The sequence below is a fragment of the Pagrus major genome, chromosome 17, assembly GCF_040436345.1.
Source record: "Pagrus major chromosome 17, Pma_NU_1.0".
Lineage (NCBI taxonomy): Eukaryota > Metazoa > Chordata > Actinopteri > Spariformes > Sparidae > Pagrus > Pagrus major.
The window spans coordinates 16,415,502-16,430,458 of record NC_133231.1 but is presented as its reverse complement, the minus strand read 5'-3'; the positions used below and the strand labels follow the sequence as shown (position 1 = coordinate 16,430,458).

Here is a 14,957-nt window from a genome sequence, read left to right as displayed (position 1 = left end):
CTGAGATGATAAATATGCTTATGAAGACATTTCACACAAAGTGCACTGGTAGATTTAGTTGAGTATGAATGATGTGAGTGGACTGACCTTACGACAGACGTCCAAGCGGACAGTGAGCTCAGCTCGATGGGACAGGCAGACCACAGCCAGGAGGTCTCTGAAGTTTGGGCTGGCATCTGTGGAGCAGCAGCCAATTTAAAATGTATAGTCCTTGGAAACCTACTTTTTAATTAGCTTCTGTTGTAGACATTCATAAAGGCACATCTTATCTTCCAAAATAAGAATAATTATAATTAATTAATTCACATGAACAATTTCGATATTAGTGATTTTTCTGCACAAAGTCAGGTATTTCCACCATATGCACCAATAAGAACTGAAAGGTAACACTTTAGTGCAAAAGTGCAGGAACCTTAGGGGTGGGTTTTGCAGCTTTGAGCATTTCTGATTGGTCGAGTACTCAGCACTACAACATTTTTATTTCAGCCTACACACATTTTTTAAAACCACTTGTCTTTTGTTTATTGTGCTTTGACACATAAACATGAAGTCACAGAAGAAAGCAGATGCGACTGATCGAACAGTGACAAAGTCCAGGCCTTATTGTGTGTATAGACAGGCTCAATAAATGACATGTAGAAACAGCCGTTGTTGTTGGCTTATTTTTCTGAATGAATCAGATACGTTTTGGGGTGTTACCTCTAGTCATTACTTGTATCTTGAATTTTAACTTTAGCTTACTTCATATTATGAAGAATATATACTCGAAATAATAGAAGCTTAAAATCAAATATTTTCAGGTGCTTTAACATTTATAATGATCTCTTATTCATCCATTTCAAGGTAACTGGACCGCAGGGCACAGAGCTGTTTCGGCCTTACCTGTAGCAAGGACCTGCTCGTACAGACATCGCACGGTGGTCATGGTTACTGGAATGTCTTCGAGGAAACACACCAGGCCGAGATATCCGAAATCCTTCAGCTTAATGCGCTGCTTGTTGCGCTCAGACACTCGCTCGCTTTTGAGGATTTTGTACAAAACCTGCAAAATCAGAGGGGAAGGTTGATATGTTTTTTTGTTAAATCCGTTTTGATAATACATCACACAGGCAGTGAAGCTGAAGTAAGTTAAGAAGAGATCCAGTCGCTTGTTCTCACCCTGAAGACTCTCTCTCTGGCCTCGTCTCCGAAGCTCGGTGTGAGCAGCAAGCAGTACAGCTGCTCCACGCCCCACTCCAGCAGCACAGCCTGCACCTGCTCACGAGGAGGGCTGCTCCTCAACAGTTCATATAGCACATCCAAGGCCCTCACCGCCTGATCGACAGAAGAGAAAAAAGGAAAGAGGTGAAGTAGGAGGATGATGTACCAAGAAATATGGATTAGGGAGAGAAACGTTTTAAGTGGTCACAATGGGAGTCTGGAAATCAAAACACAGGACTAACAAAGGCTGGTGGATGATCAGAGAATTCATTTGGGGGATTGAAAGTGAAATATCTCGCTGAAAAGGTCAAATGATAACAAAATTGAACTCCCGACAGAAACACAGATAAAACAAACCTGCTGCTCCTCTCCGACAGTCAGAATGTAGGCGAGGACACTGTGGAGCTCCTCTGGTGAAGGAGACTTGAGGAAGTCTTTGAGCAAGGCGAACAGAGAAGTTTGAATCGTCTGCTTTTCATCAGACAGAGAGCTGCCATCTTTCTCCGCACTGTCACCAAAGAGGTTAATGAATAAATACATCAATAACCTTCTTATTAGCAGACAAAATCATGGTTTAAAATAGATGGAAGTAACTTAACTATTTTTTAATTGTCTTAATATTTATTGAATCTATTGTGGATGTCAAAGGTTCACCTGTAGTACGTGCGAATGGTATCCAGAATATACTGGACCCCATACTTCCTCTTCATGCGCTGCTTGCCTTTGTTTATCACAGACGACAGGTACTGCACGTGGGCTTTGGAAGAAAAAGAATACTTTTGTCATCTCCCTTCAGTTTGACATTTAGAAATGTCACGCCAATATGCAAGGTTGTACCGAAGAAGTGCATCAATTTACAAAACGGCACACTGAAGTGCAGCTTCAGTCACAGTTTCACTTTTAATCCTTGAACTCGGAACATTAATGTATTCTCTCTCTGCTCTACGGTGCTTTTAGCCTGCATATGCACATAAAAGGGACAAAAAACAGCTGCGGCAGACATGAAAAGGTTCGCAGGTGCATTACTTGACAACACAGGGCTGCTTGTGAACTTACCCAGACAAACAGCGAAATGGCTTTTAGTCCAGATGCGGAAATCAAAGAGCAGGTGCTGGTAGAGTTGCTGTAGCAGTGGGCTGTTGCCCTCGTTGAAGACCTGCTCCAGCAGCAGCTGACAGGCCATTAAAACGTTCATGTCCATCATACTGCCGGGAACCTGCAGGAGAGGAAGCACAGAGGAGGGGAGTTTAATTATGGTTCCAATCATTTTGATTTTTACGTGTGTGGCTTCTATTTTGGTAACACTTAGTGGCTGATGAAGTGTTGCATTCATTTGAGATGTAAGGGAATATGTTTGTTGGGCACAGACCCCATAAAATGTCACATCATCATCATTTCTTAATTCATTTCAGTGAAAATGAGGCGCAAAGAATTACCATTCCCACTTAAATCCTGACTCATATCTGTCAAAATAACCACAATGTGATTTGTTTTTGCATGTGGTTCAGCCCTACGCTGTAAGTGTGTGTCTGCCTTCTCTACTACCAAACCTGGCAACCCCATGAGATTATTAGGACATAGTTTCCTTACAGGATGCTCCACCTCAACGTCATATTTCAACATATCCTGTCAGGCAGAAAGCAAGTCTGTGCTGCAAAAATGTGACAGCTGATTGGCTGCAACTGTCCAAGAATCACATCAGCTAACACCGAGTTTAACTTTTGAACGCAAACACATTGATCATGAATCTGAAGAAATCAGTTCTACCACAGACGCTGCACTGAATCAGACCTACTGCATCCTTAGAAGGCTCAACACTGATCCCGTTCACTCTAAATCAAAAAGCAGAAGAACTGTGATGTGCATCACAAAGCAATAGAAGTTTGTCTTAGCATCAAATACAGCTACTGTGTATACCAACCTTTGTCCTAAATTCCCAAATGTACTCAATTTTTATTTCAGTTCATAGCAGCAGTAAAAAGCTAACAAGATCCAGACCAGCTATGCTTGCTTGAGACACAATCCTACCTGCAAAATATTAGTCAGAACAGCACATCACAACTCACTGTGGCTTTCATTTCTTTTATATGATTTTCTTTTTCTTCAATTTTATTTAAATTTGCACATAATCTTCCTAGAAATCGATTCAGCATTTTCAAGCAGCAGATTTCACAGCTGATATCCTTTGTTCTCAAACCACGCAGCCCGACCAACTCTGCATAAATCCCCCCACACAAGCATGTGATACTGTCATTCTGAAAGAACCGCTGCTGTTTCTAAAACACCAAACCCATTCATTTCATAGCAATTACACAGCAGCAATACAATGAGAAAGGTCAAGTCTTCACTTTCGGATGCTAATTGGTTTCCCGCAAATAGTTCCCACTTGCTGGAGCAAAGTGACGTGTAGCGCGGGGCGCTTACTTTGCTGAGCATGGCTCCGATGATGCTCGGCCCGTGGCTGTGCAGCAGGCTCTCCTGATTGACGGGGTGATGACGTATCAGGTTTTTCACCATCAGCAGGAAGGCAGCGACGCTGTTTCTCTCTAGTCTGCCCTCTGAGAGAAAAAAAACAACATTTAAGATTTCCTGTGTTACCCACAGTCATGTTTATACATTACAAAGCACTTTATAGACATTATCCTATCTCAGGATGACTCACTCGTCATGTGTCAGGGTATTTGTCTCACTTCTGTTAGACTGCTTGTTCCACTTGTCTCATTTAACTCATGTTAGAAATTAAGCAGACTGATGTGCACCGGGCTGCTGAACTCCAATCCTTCAATAAACTGTTATGACTCATTATGCTGCCTCTGACATTTAACTCATTAGCATTGATTTCACAATCTTTTCTGTTTGTCTGCTGTATATTATCGTATGTGCTTCTTCTGTCTCGCACTTCCTGTTTGTCCTTGCATCATGCACGGTGAGTAGACTCTGACTCACTGCTACTCAAAACGTTTTCTGAGTCTGAGCTGCACTGAAAATCATACCTAGCATTATGCACGAAAGATAGGATTACAACTAAACAAAAGGAAACAGGAACAACAACATAGTTAGTCCTCAAAATGAGGAAGAAAATGTCCTCATGATACCTAAACCTCCAACCGGTAATGAAAAATGAAAATAGTTGAAAGGTTGAAAAGTGAATTATGAATTACATTTATAAAATGTCAACATCTCTTTCCAGACCAATGTCCCTGTAATTTAGGTTTACCAACATGCTAAAAATCATGCTAACTCAACAAGAGCTAACCTGCAGACTTGTTCAGTGGCAGCAGCATGGCAGCGGGGCCTCTGGACGAGGTGAGCTCTGGCCCCAGCAGGTCTGAGATCTCCTGACTGCCGTTGTAAACCGGCTCGGCCTCACATACCTGCTCGAGCAGGGGCAGCAAAACCCCTACACCTCCCACCACGTTTACAACATCCTGCAGGAGGAAAAAAACACATACAATGTTCTGTAACCTTTCACATTAGTCCCATTTAGGTCAGAAATGAAATTAACAAAGAGGATCTGCCCAAAAAGAAAGCAGCACAACAGGAAAACTATATACAGTAGAAAGAATTAGTAAAAACAACCTATAGGAGACATATTCTGCTCATTTTGTGGTTAATACTTTTATTTTTAGTTACTACTAGAATAGGTTTACATGCTTTAATGCTCAAAAACACGCCATTTTTCTCATACTGTCCACTTCTACAGCTCTGTATTCACCCTCTGTGTGAAATGCTCTGTTTTAGCTCCTGTCTCTTTAAGGCCCCCCTCCTGAATACCCAGTCTGTTGTGATTGATTGGTCGGCTCACACACGCCTGAGCACGCATCGCTCCTCGTGTCTCTGGTCGGCTCTGTCGTGTTTTCAGCTTCCAGTTAGCTTCACTTCTACCGTGAATGTAGCCTAAATTATGTAAATGTGTGACATGGTGACATAGTCATGTCAAGAAGTCACCGAATTAAAGGCGGGACTACTGACGAGGCATGTCGGGGACTTCAGAAGCATTGTTTTCTGTGGGAGAGAGGAGCTCCCGTTTGATGCAGACTTTTAAGACTGACCTTTTTAACTTTTAAGACCTTTTACATGCTCTCGTATATAACACACTGAAGGAAAGGAAAAAATGAATAAGCATAACAGGTCTCCTTTAAATCGAGTATTTAAACATTCAGTAGCAGTATCAGTATTTACAGTTTAGTATGAATGTCATAAGCAGATAAAAAAAGAAGGACACATCACAGCTAAATTCATAATAACAAAAAATCAAACTGTCTCATATCTAACCTTGATGTCCCAGTTCACCACCCTGTGTCCTGTTAGCCTGCCATCGTATTGGTGATTGGGTGACAGGTCCAGACATATCTGGCTCTTGAAGGCCTGAAGAAAACACACACACACGCATGCGTGAGCAATAATATTTTCCTGCTTTTGTTAAGAATTTACATATTAAACGCAGTGTAGTAAAATATGCAAGTTCTCCTGAGTTTTAGTGGTTCACCTGTGGAGTGTAGTAGAGCAAAAGCTTGCTGTTGAGATCAGATAACTCTCCATCTGATTTGAATAAGGACACGTGATTGGGGCCTGTGATGGAGAGCAGAAACCAATGTAGGTCATAAAATAAGCAAACATGAAACCACTCAAATATTCTAACAGTATTCTTTCTACTGATTTTCTTTACTACAAGTTTTCTGTACATTGTGACATTTGCATCAACATTTGCATTGCAGCAGAGCGTGACCCACCTGCAGCATGCAGAGTTCTCGCCTGTGCCTGCTGCAGAGCCTCATGGCAGATGAAGGCGGTGCCCAGGAGCCCATCCAGAGACGTGGGTGTTCCCCACTCTGTGTCCTGCAGTCCTGCTGGGATGGTGTGCACCGGGGAGTCCGCCATAGACCCCCAGCGGCCTCCTGCGAAGGAGGCTGGGAAGGACTGGGAGCGGAGGAGGGAGGGGGCGTGGTTGGGGAAGGCAAACTCAGGTGATGTCGGGTTGGAGTACGAGGACATGGGCAAGTTGGGGGAGGTGGTGGTGGTAGTGGTACGGTGGCCTGCGGAGCCGATGCAGCAGGAGGTAAAAGGCTTCAGGAGTCAGGAGAAACAGAGGAAGTTAGGTTGATAGAGGAACTACAGGGTAATAATATCATAATATTCATGGATACATTAGATATATTAGTCACCTCACTGAAGGATGGAAAGCGAAGCTGAGCAGTGATACGCTGCTCGCCATCGATGTAAACAGTGACCAGGTTCTGACCAAATGGACGACGGCCCGGGATGTGGACTATAGCCACTGAATGCTGCAATGAGGAAGATATTAAAGAGAACAAAGATTTTCTGCTGGTGTCAACACTGGACAATGCAAAATTGGTGGTTGCACTTACAGTAAAAAAAAAAAAAAAAAGGGTACATTTTTATATTGAGAAACTGAAACAAAACAGTCTGACAGCTTTAATTAAACAATATTGATTGAGTTCTTGCGGCAACTTGTCTCTTCAGGGAGGTACACAATAATTATGCTCCAAGGTCACAGGCCCAGACAACACCGCTCAAGAAAAATTATGTTTGGTTTTCTCCTCAATCAAATCTATTTTTATTTGGGACAGACTAAATGTGGACAAATGTTGGACAGAACCCGAGCTGAACTATTTGTATCCAAACTCACCCAGCATGAGTCAGCTAGTGGGTGTTCAGGCAGTGCGACAGCCATGTAGTCTTTCTTAGTGCAAACAGCCACCACCAGCACACCCTCCATGCTGAAGAAGGCCTCCAGCCCGGTTCCACTCGCTGTGAAGAAACTTTACAAAAGAAAACACATTCTGTCAAAAACTGTAAAACGCGGTCATATATGTTAAATTAAATTAACCAAATCTGGTTGAAGCCTCACCCATTTCAAGTATGGATACGTATACAGAGAATTTAGTTGATTGAACAGATACAGATACAGATACAGATAATGTTGTACTCACTCATCCCTAATATTAAACATTGAAAATGTATCTCTCTACCTGTAGAGCTGTTTCCTGCGTGGTCCTTTCCCCATGTCGTGCTGAGCCCCTGTGGCAGGAGGTTTACAGTTGTTGGAGAACTCCATGTTGAGGCAGAGCCAAGCGTGAAAGGCAAACCCGCTGCCTGGCCAGCGCTGGACTGTGGGCACCATAATACCTGCCATGGGGGGCGTAAGATCGAAGTACTGCAATGCACTGTCCTGACCTTCTCTGGCCGCCATGGCCGAGAGCACCCGGATGATGCGAGTGCAGTAGGGGTGCACCTTCCCCACAACTGCGCCATTGTCCTGATCCACCCTGAGCAGTCTGAGCAGGCTCTTCAGCTCCTCTGGCCTCAGACACAGGGAGCCCAGGTCCTGGAGGAGGCCCAGCAGGGCGTCTGCACACTGCCTGTCCAGATTCTGGGGCTGTGACAGCACCTGCAGCAGAGCCCCCACCATGCCTGCCTCCACAGCCACGGTGCGACAGGACAAAGAGCCACCACAGACAGCAGCAAGCCACTGGGCCACCAGCAGCTGAAGGTCCCTCTGACCCGACAGGTCAGGCAACCACTGCAGGAGCAGCAGCAGAGGCTGCTCGTTACTAATGCCAAGATGATGGGCATGGGCATGCTCACCCTCCACCGCCTGGACACAGAGAGGGACGGAAACAGTGAAGACAGAGAATGAAGATAAGATATAGACGTGGTCACAGGTTAACTAGCAACGCAATTTAAACTGGAACAAGGTCATCATCAGGAAGAGCAAATTGACTTCTATTGTCTCCGCACTCAGTGAGGCTAATGAGGAAGTGTGTGTTTTACCATGTTCATCAGCTCCTGCAGCAGCCGTTTGGTGGGTTGACCTTGACTCTTCAGCACATCAAATAGCTGGGAGTAGCCAATCCTCTCCTTGAAAACCTCCTAAGGGGGAAGGAGACAGAAATAGGCTAGAGAAAGCTGCTCCACAGGGGATAACTAGTTGGCACACTTCCACACATTGGAGAGGAATACAATAAGAAAACAGCGTTCCTCATCTGGCTCTAATTTTTGCTGGCAGTGTAGGCTTTATAGTATAACATGCTTATTATGATATGACTACTTTCATTATCGATTCATCTGCAGACTATTTTCATGATTAATTGATCAGTCGTTTATAAAGTGTCAAGATTTTTTGAAAATGTTCATCACAATTTCTTCAAATTGCTTTTGTTTGTCCAACCAACAGTCTAAAACCAAAACACTCTTTATTATCTATCATAAATAACAAAGAAAAGCAGCAAATTCTTACATTTAAGAAGCAAATGTTTGACATTACTCTCACTCTAATGTACAGAAATTTTAGGGTTATATGATTTGATCACAGAAGGTCACAAGGGCCTTACCTTAGCATTGGGTGAGTTACTCATTATAGCTGTGAGGACTCCTAAAGCATGGACTGTAATACTGTCTGTTCCTTTCTCCCAAACCTACATCAAAATAAGGAGTTCTAGTTGATTGTGGCATTGCAGAGCTTCAAATGTGCAACATCAGGAGTCAAAACCAAACCCCCCCCAAAAAGTGAACACTTAAACAGCACAATAGAGACAAATAAATTGGTAAAGGAAATCTTTCACCGTATGAATGAATGAGGCATTTTTGCTCTGATTATCTGTAAAATGCATGAGGAAGTACAGCACATTTCCACAGTTATTGGAGCAGACTGGCTCAAAGTAAGTGAACTGCTGTACCAGTCACCAAACAATCGTCTCTTTGTCAATTACTGATAGGTCCCAGCATGCAAAAACCAAAGCCAGCCACCAAAAGAAAAAGAGACTGAGGCAACCCCACAACTCTTGCTGGAAATGAGGCAACATCAAACCCCAGGACACGAGCCAGATCTTTCATACAAGCACAACCGGTCACACGACAGAACAGCCGAAATACGAGGAGAAGAAGGAAAGACATGCATAGAAAAACGACCGTTTCATGCACCATGAAAAACACAGCATGCTCTTCTTGCCCAGTGTTGTCAACAGGGAATTCAGCCTCTAATTATGAGCGTGATATAAATCAACACTCCCACACAGGCAAAGACTAATCCTCCAGTTAATAATCTGAACTTTCCATCGTGCACAAAGCTAACAGTAACAGTAATCACGTATGACTGTAAGTAGCATTGCATTCTAGATGGGCAGATGAGACACATAAAAAGGGAACCCCAGACAATTATCATGTAATGTCGCGCTACCTGCTTTATTTACAAATGAGTGTGAGCCAGACTTCCTGTCTAAAACTTCCTGTTTAAATAGATCAGAGCTGTGAACGAGTGGAGAGAAGGCTGAGTTTCCTGCTGACAGACCAATATCAACACCAAGTTGGGGAAAGTACCTGGTCCACTTCGACCTCTGAGAGTAAACATGTAGTGAGGTCACACATAACCTCACGCTCCGGCCTGCGCCTGTCGCTCTGAAAGAGCTACACACGCAGGTGCAAACACACAGAGACACACACACACAAAACACAAAAAGTCAGACAGTTAGGCAAAACAAAAGGTAATCTGTGAGAGGTAAACGACACAAGTGGTCATGGTCTTCCTACGATGGAAGCTCGTATCTACCAATATGATGACAAAATGATGCTGTAGGTCATTATAATGAAAACCTTTCTTGAAATAATGACGTAGTATCTCAAAAGAAACTTTCTCAAGATATTTCATTATTTTGAGATAAATAATCATGTGGGGAAACAAAATATGGGGTTGTTTTGAGATATTCACTCATTACTTGAGATACTAAGTCATTATTTTGAGATATGAAGTCACTATAATGATCTTTTTTCCCATCACAATGGTGGAAATTGGCTTCCATACCCTACAGCTGTAGAGGGACACGTGTTGTAGCTCTGCGCGGAAGACTAAAAGCAAATACATTTTTGTGATATTTCACGTTGACAAAAAAGAAAGAGGTTAGACAGCAGATGTGGCACCTCAGGCAAATGAAACAGGAAATAGACATGACATAAATAAAAAAGGTGACAGCCTGACGGGCAGGCCAAATGACGGAAGGACAGACATATAAAGAGTTGACAGAGCAGACAAACACATCTTAGATGGACAGAGGTCTGACCTTGCTGTTCTGAATGAGCCTGAGGATGTGTTCAAAGCAGTTGTTGTTAAGGAACACAGCTTGAAGGACTGGTCTGTCCGAGCACTGCAGGATCTCAGGAACAGCAGCTAAAATTGGCAACAAGGAGGATGTTGACTCATTTATCAGACACTGGGGAAATCAATTATTTGGCCTCCATACTGATTGAGAAAGGAATTCATTCTATTCAGCTAGACTGGAGACCTTGTGGACACGGTCTTACTTAGCATTTGGCTTTGAAGGGTGATCAGGCTGTCTTCCCAGCTCTGCCTGTCCTGCTCCTCACTGCTAAGTGGACGGTTCCAGTTGAGGAGCTGGAAGTAGCTCTCCAGTATGGTCCTGATCTCCACCTGCCGCTCCGCAGGGCTGCTGGAGTGCAGGAGGTGGATCATCGCTGTCAGGCACTGCAAGGTCAGCCGTGGGAGCCCCGTGCCCTTGGGTTCTGGGGAGGTCCGGCAGCACCACGCTCGCAGAACTGAGAACAGGTCCTCAACAGAGTGAGGGGTGATGGAGAGAAGGCCATTCTTCTGAAAAAATATCGACAAAGTCACTCCTCTGCAATCAGGTCTAATGTGCACTGGTAGTGTTTTCAGAGACTGCAGAATAATTACTGATGAAGAGGACAGATAGGGGAGCAGACCTTTCCTCCACTGATGACAGCACCCTGGAGCTGAACCAATCTGAGTGTGAGGGGCTCTGGGATCTGTTCGCTTTTCCGGAGACTTACTGTGAACATGTGTTCGAGCCAAGAAACAATGTTAGGCAGGAACAGACATCACTTTACCACAATGCAGAAAACATCAACATTGGCTATCAAATACAGAGATACAAATACAAATACAAAAAAAGAACACATTTTTTGTTTGCAGCTTTTTTCTTACTAGTTTTTTTTGCTGTTTTAGCTGTTTAGAGATGTAGTGGAGTAGAAGTATAAAGGTACATACATACATACATACAATTTGTACTTAAGTACAGTACTTGAGTAAATGTACTTAGTTACATTCTGTCACTGTCCCTAAAATAAATTCACAATAAATAATTAAATCAATAAATAAATGTCAAGTGTTCATGGTACAGCGACTCAGGAAAACATCAGCCTTGCTGATTGGCTAGGTATTACACAATTAGCTCTTAATGTTTCTAATTAAAGCATGCTATTACGCTATAATCTTCCTAAATTTGTCCTATTTGGACATACTGTAACTTGCCCGCCTGAGATTTCCCACATGGCTTATAGATTAGTGCTCACTGATCAAATAGGCTTTTATAATTAGAAATGCTTGGACTGATAACCTGATAATTAGACGCTGAATAATTGAGTTTTTAGCCCAAAACTAAAATTCTGACAAGCAGGGCAGGGATGATGATTTCGTGGGAGATGACAGATCTAAGCTGTGTTTGGGATCAGTTTGATTCTTGTGGTATGTGAGGTCTGACAGAGATCGGAGTGGTAGAGCAGATGAGAGGGAGTGTCTCACCATGGAAGAGCGCAGGCAGCTCGTCTGGCAACGCCAGCGGGGAGAACTTATACTTGTTCCTCTCCAGCAAGCTCACCTCCTCCCTGCAAAACACAAAGCCTCAAGTCACCGCACTGACTCCTACACACATCACGCCTAGTCAGTCAGTGACTGCCACTAATACTGCCGGCACCAATGAGGCTTGACTTCAAGTCTTAGAGCTAACAAGACTGGGTGTTACACATCACAAAAGGTTGGGCAACATGTTAAATGCATAAGATGGTCTTTGGTCTTTGTGTGACTAAATTCCACCACCCACACATTTACGCAGGAGATTCATGCAAACAAGGTTACACAGCACACACTCACCCTGCCAGGCGTCTCCTCCATGTCTGATAAGGGTCAAACAGACTCTCACACAACACAAGTCCATACTGCACAACCAGCTGCAGTGATGACTGTTCTCCTTCGCCCGTCTTCAGCTGTACAAAAATAAGTTTGGACACACACTCATCTGTAACTCAGCCTCAGCACAGATACACCTGTTTTTGACATGTTTTTTAGCACGTGCTAAAGATACAACACATTCCAGTGGAATGAATAGAAGGTCAGCAACACACCCACTTCTCTTTTCACTCTAAACTAGTTCTGTGACTTCTGTGTGATGATGTCACGTACTGTAAACAGAATAAATTCTGCATAGGCTCACTGCCTCTATACTGTACATCACATTTCTGTATAGTTTGACTAAAGTGGCATTAAATAATCTATCCGTGCATGATATACTGAGCAAAGCCCCATCATAAATCACTGAAATCCGTGTCCTGTTTGAGCTACAGTTTATAAGGGCCTTACCTGATCCAAACAGAAATTCAAAAGCTTGATGGTTTCGAAAACAAAACCAGGGGTCTTGTCTGGGTCAATGTTCTCCATATTCCTGGAAGCAGAGAGAAACTCGTGTAATTTCTTAGGTAAGAACGCGAATAAAGTGAATACAGAGAATGTACAATTTCTTGACACAGACTTGCAGTCGCTTTGCACAACCTGCATCGCACTTCTGGAAGAGGAAAAAAAAACTGCAAATAATCTGGTTCCCTTGGTACAGATTTAATATTTAATAAAAGTAATTGAGGAGAGATAAGAGCAAATGAGCTCATTTTGTAAAAGTCAACTTTTGTAGATGAAGGCAACTGACTGTGTAATTTCTCTTACTACAAGTGGGAGTATGTGTTCTTGTGCATGTAAAAGGTTTTGTAAGTCCACACTGATGGAAGCTCCTCTCGCCCACAGAATACACCGCTCCTCAAACGCATCAGAGATTAAATGTTACATGACCTTCATCTGGAGATGTAGTCCAGCACTAACCTGTTGTCCGCTGCTTATTATCGTGACAACAACAGTTCCACTATGTACCATGTTTACAGTCATGATGATGAAGCGTTTGCACTGCAGGGTGGGCCCTCACCTGCAGACAATGATGAAGAACTTGATGAGGAGCAGGGGGTGCGGGGTGTTGATGTTGTGCTCGCCGACACCGGAGAGGTGCACCGCACTGTCCCATAGCTGCGTACTGAGGAATACCAGGACCTCCCTTGGGAGCAAGGGCACCTCCGAGCTGCACTCCTCCAGCCTGCGAGAAGGGAGAGGAGGACGTGAAGAGATGTGGGAGGAGGGGGGGGGGGGGGGGGGGGGGGGGGGGGAGTAGCAAAGAGGCAAAGGGCGTTGTAATAGAGGCTGCGTTTACACATAACATAAACATGTCAAAACGGTATCTCTACAGAGGGTCAAAGGTCATCCTGCTTTGGGGAATAGAAACCAGTGGCAGGTGCTGGCTATGTAGTGTGTGTAAAATAAACAAGTGTTACTACTCACCGGCGAGGCCCCAGTGACTGCACATCTATGAGCCTCTCAAAGGACGCCACAAACGCCTCCAACCACTGCTGCAGATAGCTCACATCTTTCTGCAGGAGGGAGGAAAGAGCATGTGAGGCAATAAAGTCAACTCAAGGGATATGCACAGTGTACGTAAACATTTCTATTGCTACATATCCATGGTATATGCTCTCTGGATGTAGTACTGCCAAGTAAAAAGGTTGAGCCTTTATCTGTGACACACTGTGGCTGAAAACATGGCACTGACTAAACCATATGACCTGTTTTTGTAACAGGATGTTGCGAAGAGATGTAACTCACAGAGAGGAACACATGAGCCAATTCTTTCCTTTTTCAAAACAGCGAGGTTGAAAGAAAAACTCAACCAACACGTTCCTTTCTTTTTTAAGTTCACAGTCATAAGTTAACTCAGTACACAATGGGTAGCATACAAGAACAAGTGTTCCCTGTAGGCCACCGTCTCGAACAAGACGTTCCTGCATCACTGTGTCCTTTTACTGTCACTTAAGACGGCTTCATTTGTCGAGGATGTTTACATACAACAGTCGTTATCTCGGCTTTAATCAGCCTCTGCAGTGCAACATATCCTGCCACTCTTCCCTCCTCACATCAGTCTCTCAATCTCACATAGACCAAATAACACAAACAACATAAACAGGTCAGCTTTCCAGAAGAACAGTTCTGTATATAAAAACCCAATGATCTTTAAGAAGTCCTGATGATTGGGAAATGTGGTGCTCCTCGTGAGAACCCACTGTTCCTAATTGCAAAACACAGAACATCTAGAAATGTTCCCTGGTGCACCGTGTGATGGAACAAGCTGAACATTTTAATTAGCTGAGTCTGCAAGAAGTTACTGATTTTTGATGCAGCTTCTGTAGAGGAGGCAGCATGCAGGGAGACATGATTTGTTTTAGACTGACTGACTCATTGTACACAAATACCATAAAGAGCACATGGTATAACAATCACTCAGGTGCTTCCCCTTAGCGGACATGCAAAAACGAGCCGTGTAAAGTGTGCTGCAGTTGATGCAGATTACTTTAAAAGCTAAACCTAAAGTACAGAGCTCCAACATACATACTTTATCTACACGCTCAAGCTCCTTGCATCTAATTGCCACAGTTCCTCTGCTAAAGAGAAATGGAAATCTAATGCGGTTAACTCTGAAAACATTATGTATCCACAACTTTTCTAATGCTGCATTAATGACAAATGTACATTACCAACTGGCATTGACTTATGTGCCAGTCCATCTCTCATTGTATGTGGCTGAGCAGGGTTGCCAGGTTCTGCGAACCAGGTCTCAGAT

At 43.5% G+C, this 14,957-nt stretch overlaps 1 protein-coding gene across 2 annotated transcripts in view; it reads right to left on the bottom strand.

Annotated features, from left to right (window-relative positions):
- nbeal2 (neurobeachin-like 2) overlaps positions 1 to 14,957 on the bottom strand; it is a 39,766-nt gene that overhangs the window by 17,742 nt on the left and 7,067 nt on the right. For both annotated transcript variants that reach the window (XM_073485178.1, XM_073485179.1), the window contains exons 2-26: positions 13,625 to 13,713; positions 13,218 to 13,382; positions 12,608 to 12,689; positions 12,122 to 12,234; positions 11,774 to 11,856; positions 10,936 to 11,021; positions 10,519 to 10,822; positions 10,278 to 10,384; positions 9,541 to 9,627; positions 8,556 to 8,639; positions 7,996 to 8,094; positions 7,194 to 7,819; positions 6,851 to 6,983; positions 6,366 to 6,485; positions 5,934 to 6,267; positions 5,690 to 5,772; positions 5,476 to 5,568; positions 4,457 to 4,628; positions 3,625 to 3,758; positions 2,257 to 2,416; positions 1,855 to 1,957; positions 1,558 to 1,708; positions 1,159 to 1,314; positions 883 to 1,042; positions 88 to 176 (exon numbers count right to left, since the gene is read on the bottom strand). In XM_073485178.1, the coding sequence (XP_073341279.1) occupies positions 88 to 176; positions 883 to 1,042; positions 1,159 to 1,314; positions 1,558 to 1,708; positions 1,855 to 1,957; positions 2,257 to 2,416; positions 3,625 to 3,758; positions 4,457 to 4,628; positions 5,476 to 5,568; positions 5,690 to 5,772; positions 5,934 to 6,267; positions 6,366 to 6,485; positions 6,851 to 6,983; positions 7,194 to 7,819; positions 7,996 to 8,094; positions 8,556 to 8,639; positions 9,541 to 9,627; positions 10,278 to 10,384; positions 10,519 to 10,822; positions 10,936 to 11,021; positions 11,774 to 11,856; positions 12,122 to 12,234; positions 12,608 to 12,689; positions 13,218 to 13,382; positions 13,625 to 13,713 (3,813 nt within the window). The remainder of the gene's footprint in view (positions 1 to 87; positions 177 to 882; positions 1,043 to 1,158; positions 1,315 to 1,557; positions 1,709 to 1,854; positions 1,958 to 2,256; positions 2,417 to 3,624; positions 3,759 to 4,456; positions 4,629 to 5,475; positions 5,569 to 5,689; positions 5,773 to 5,933; positions 6,268 to 6,365; positions 6,486 to 6,850; positions 6,984 to 7,193; positions 7,820 to 7,995; positions 8,095 to 8,555; positions 8,640 to 9,540; positions 9,628 to 10,277; positions 10,385 to 10,518; positions 10,823 to 10,935; positions 11,022 to 11,773; positions 11,857 to 12,121; positions 12,235 to 12,607; positions 12,690 to 13,217; positions 13,383 to 13,624; positions 13,714 to 14,957) is intronic.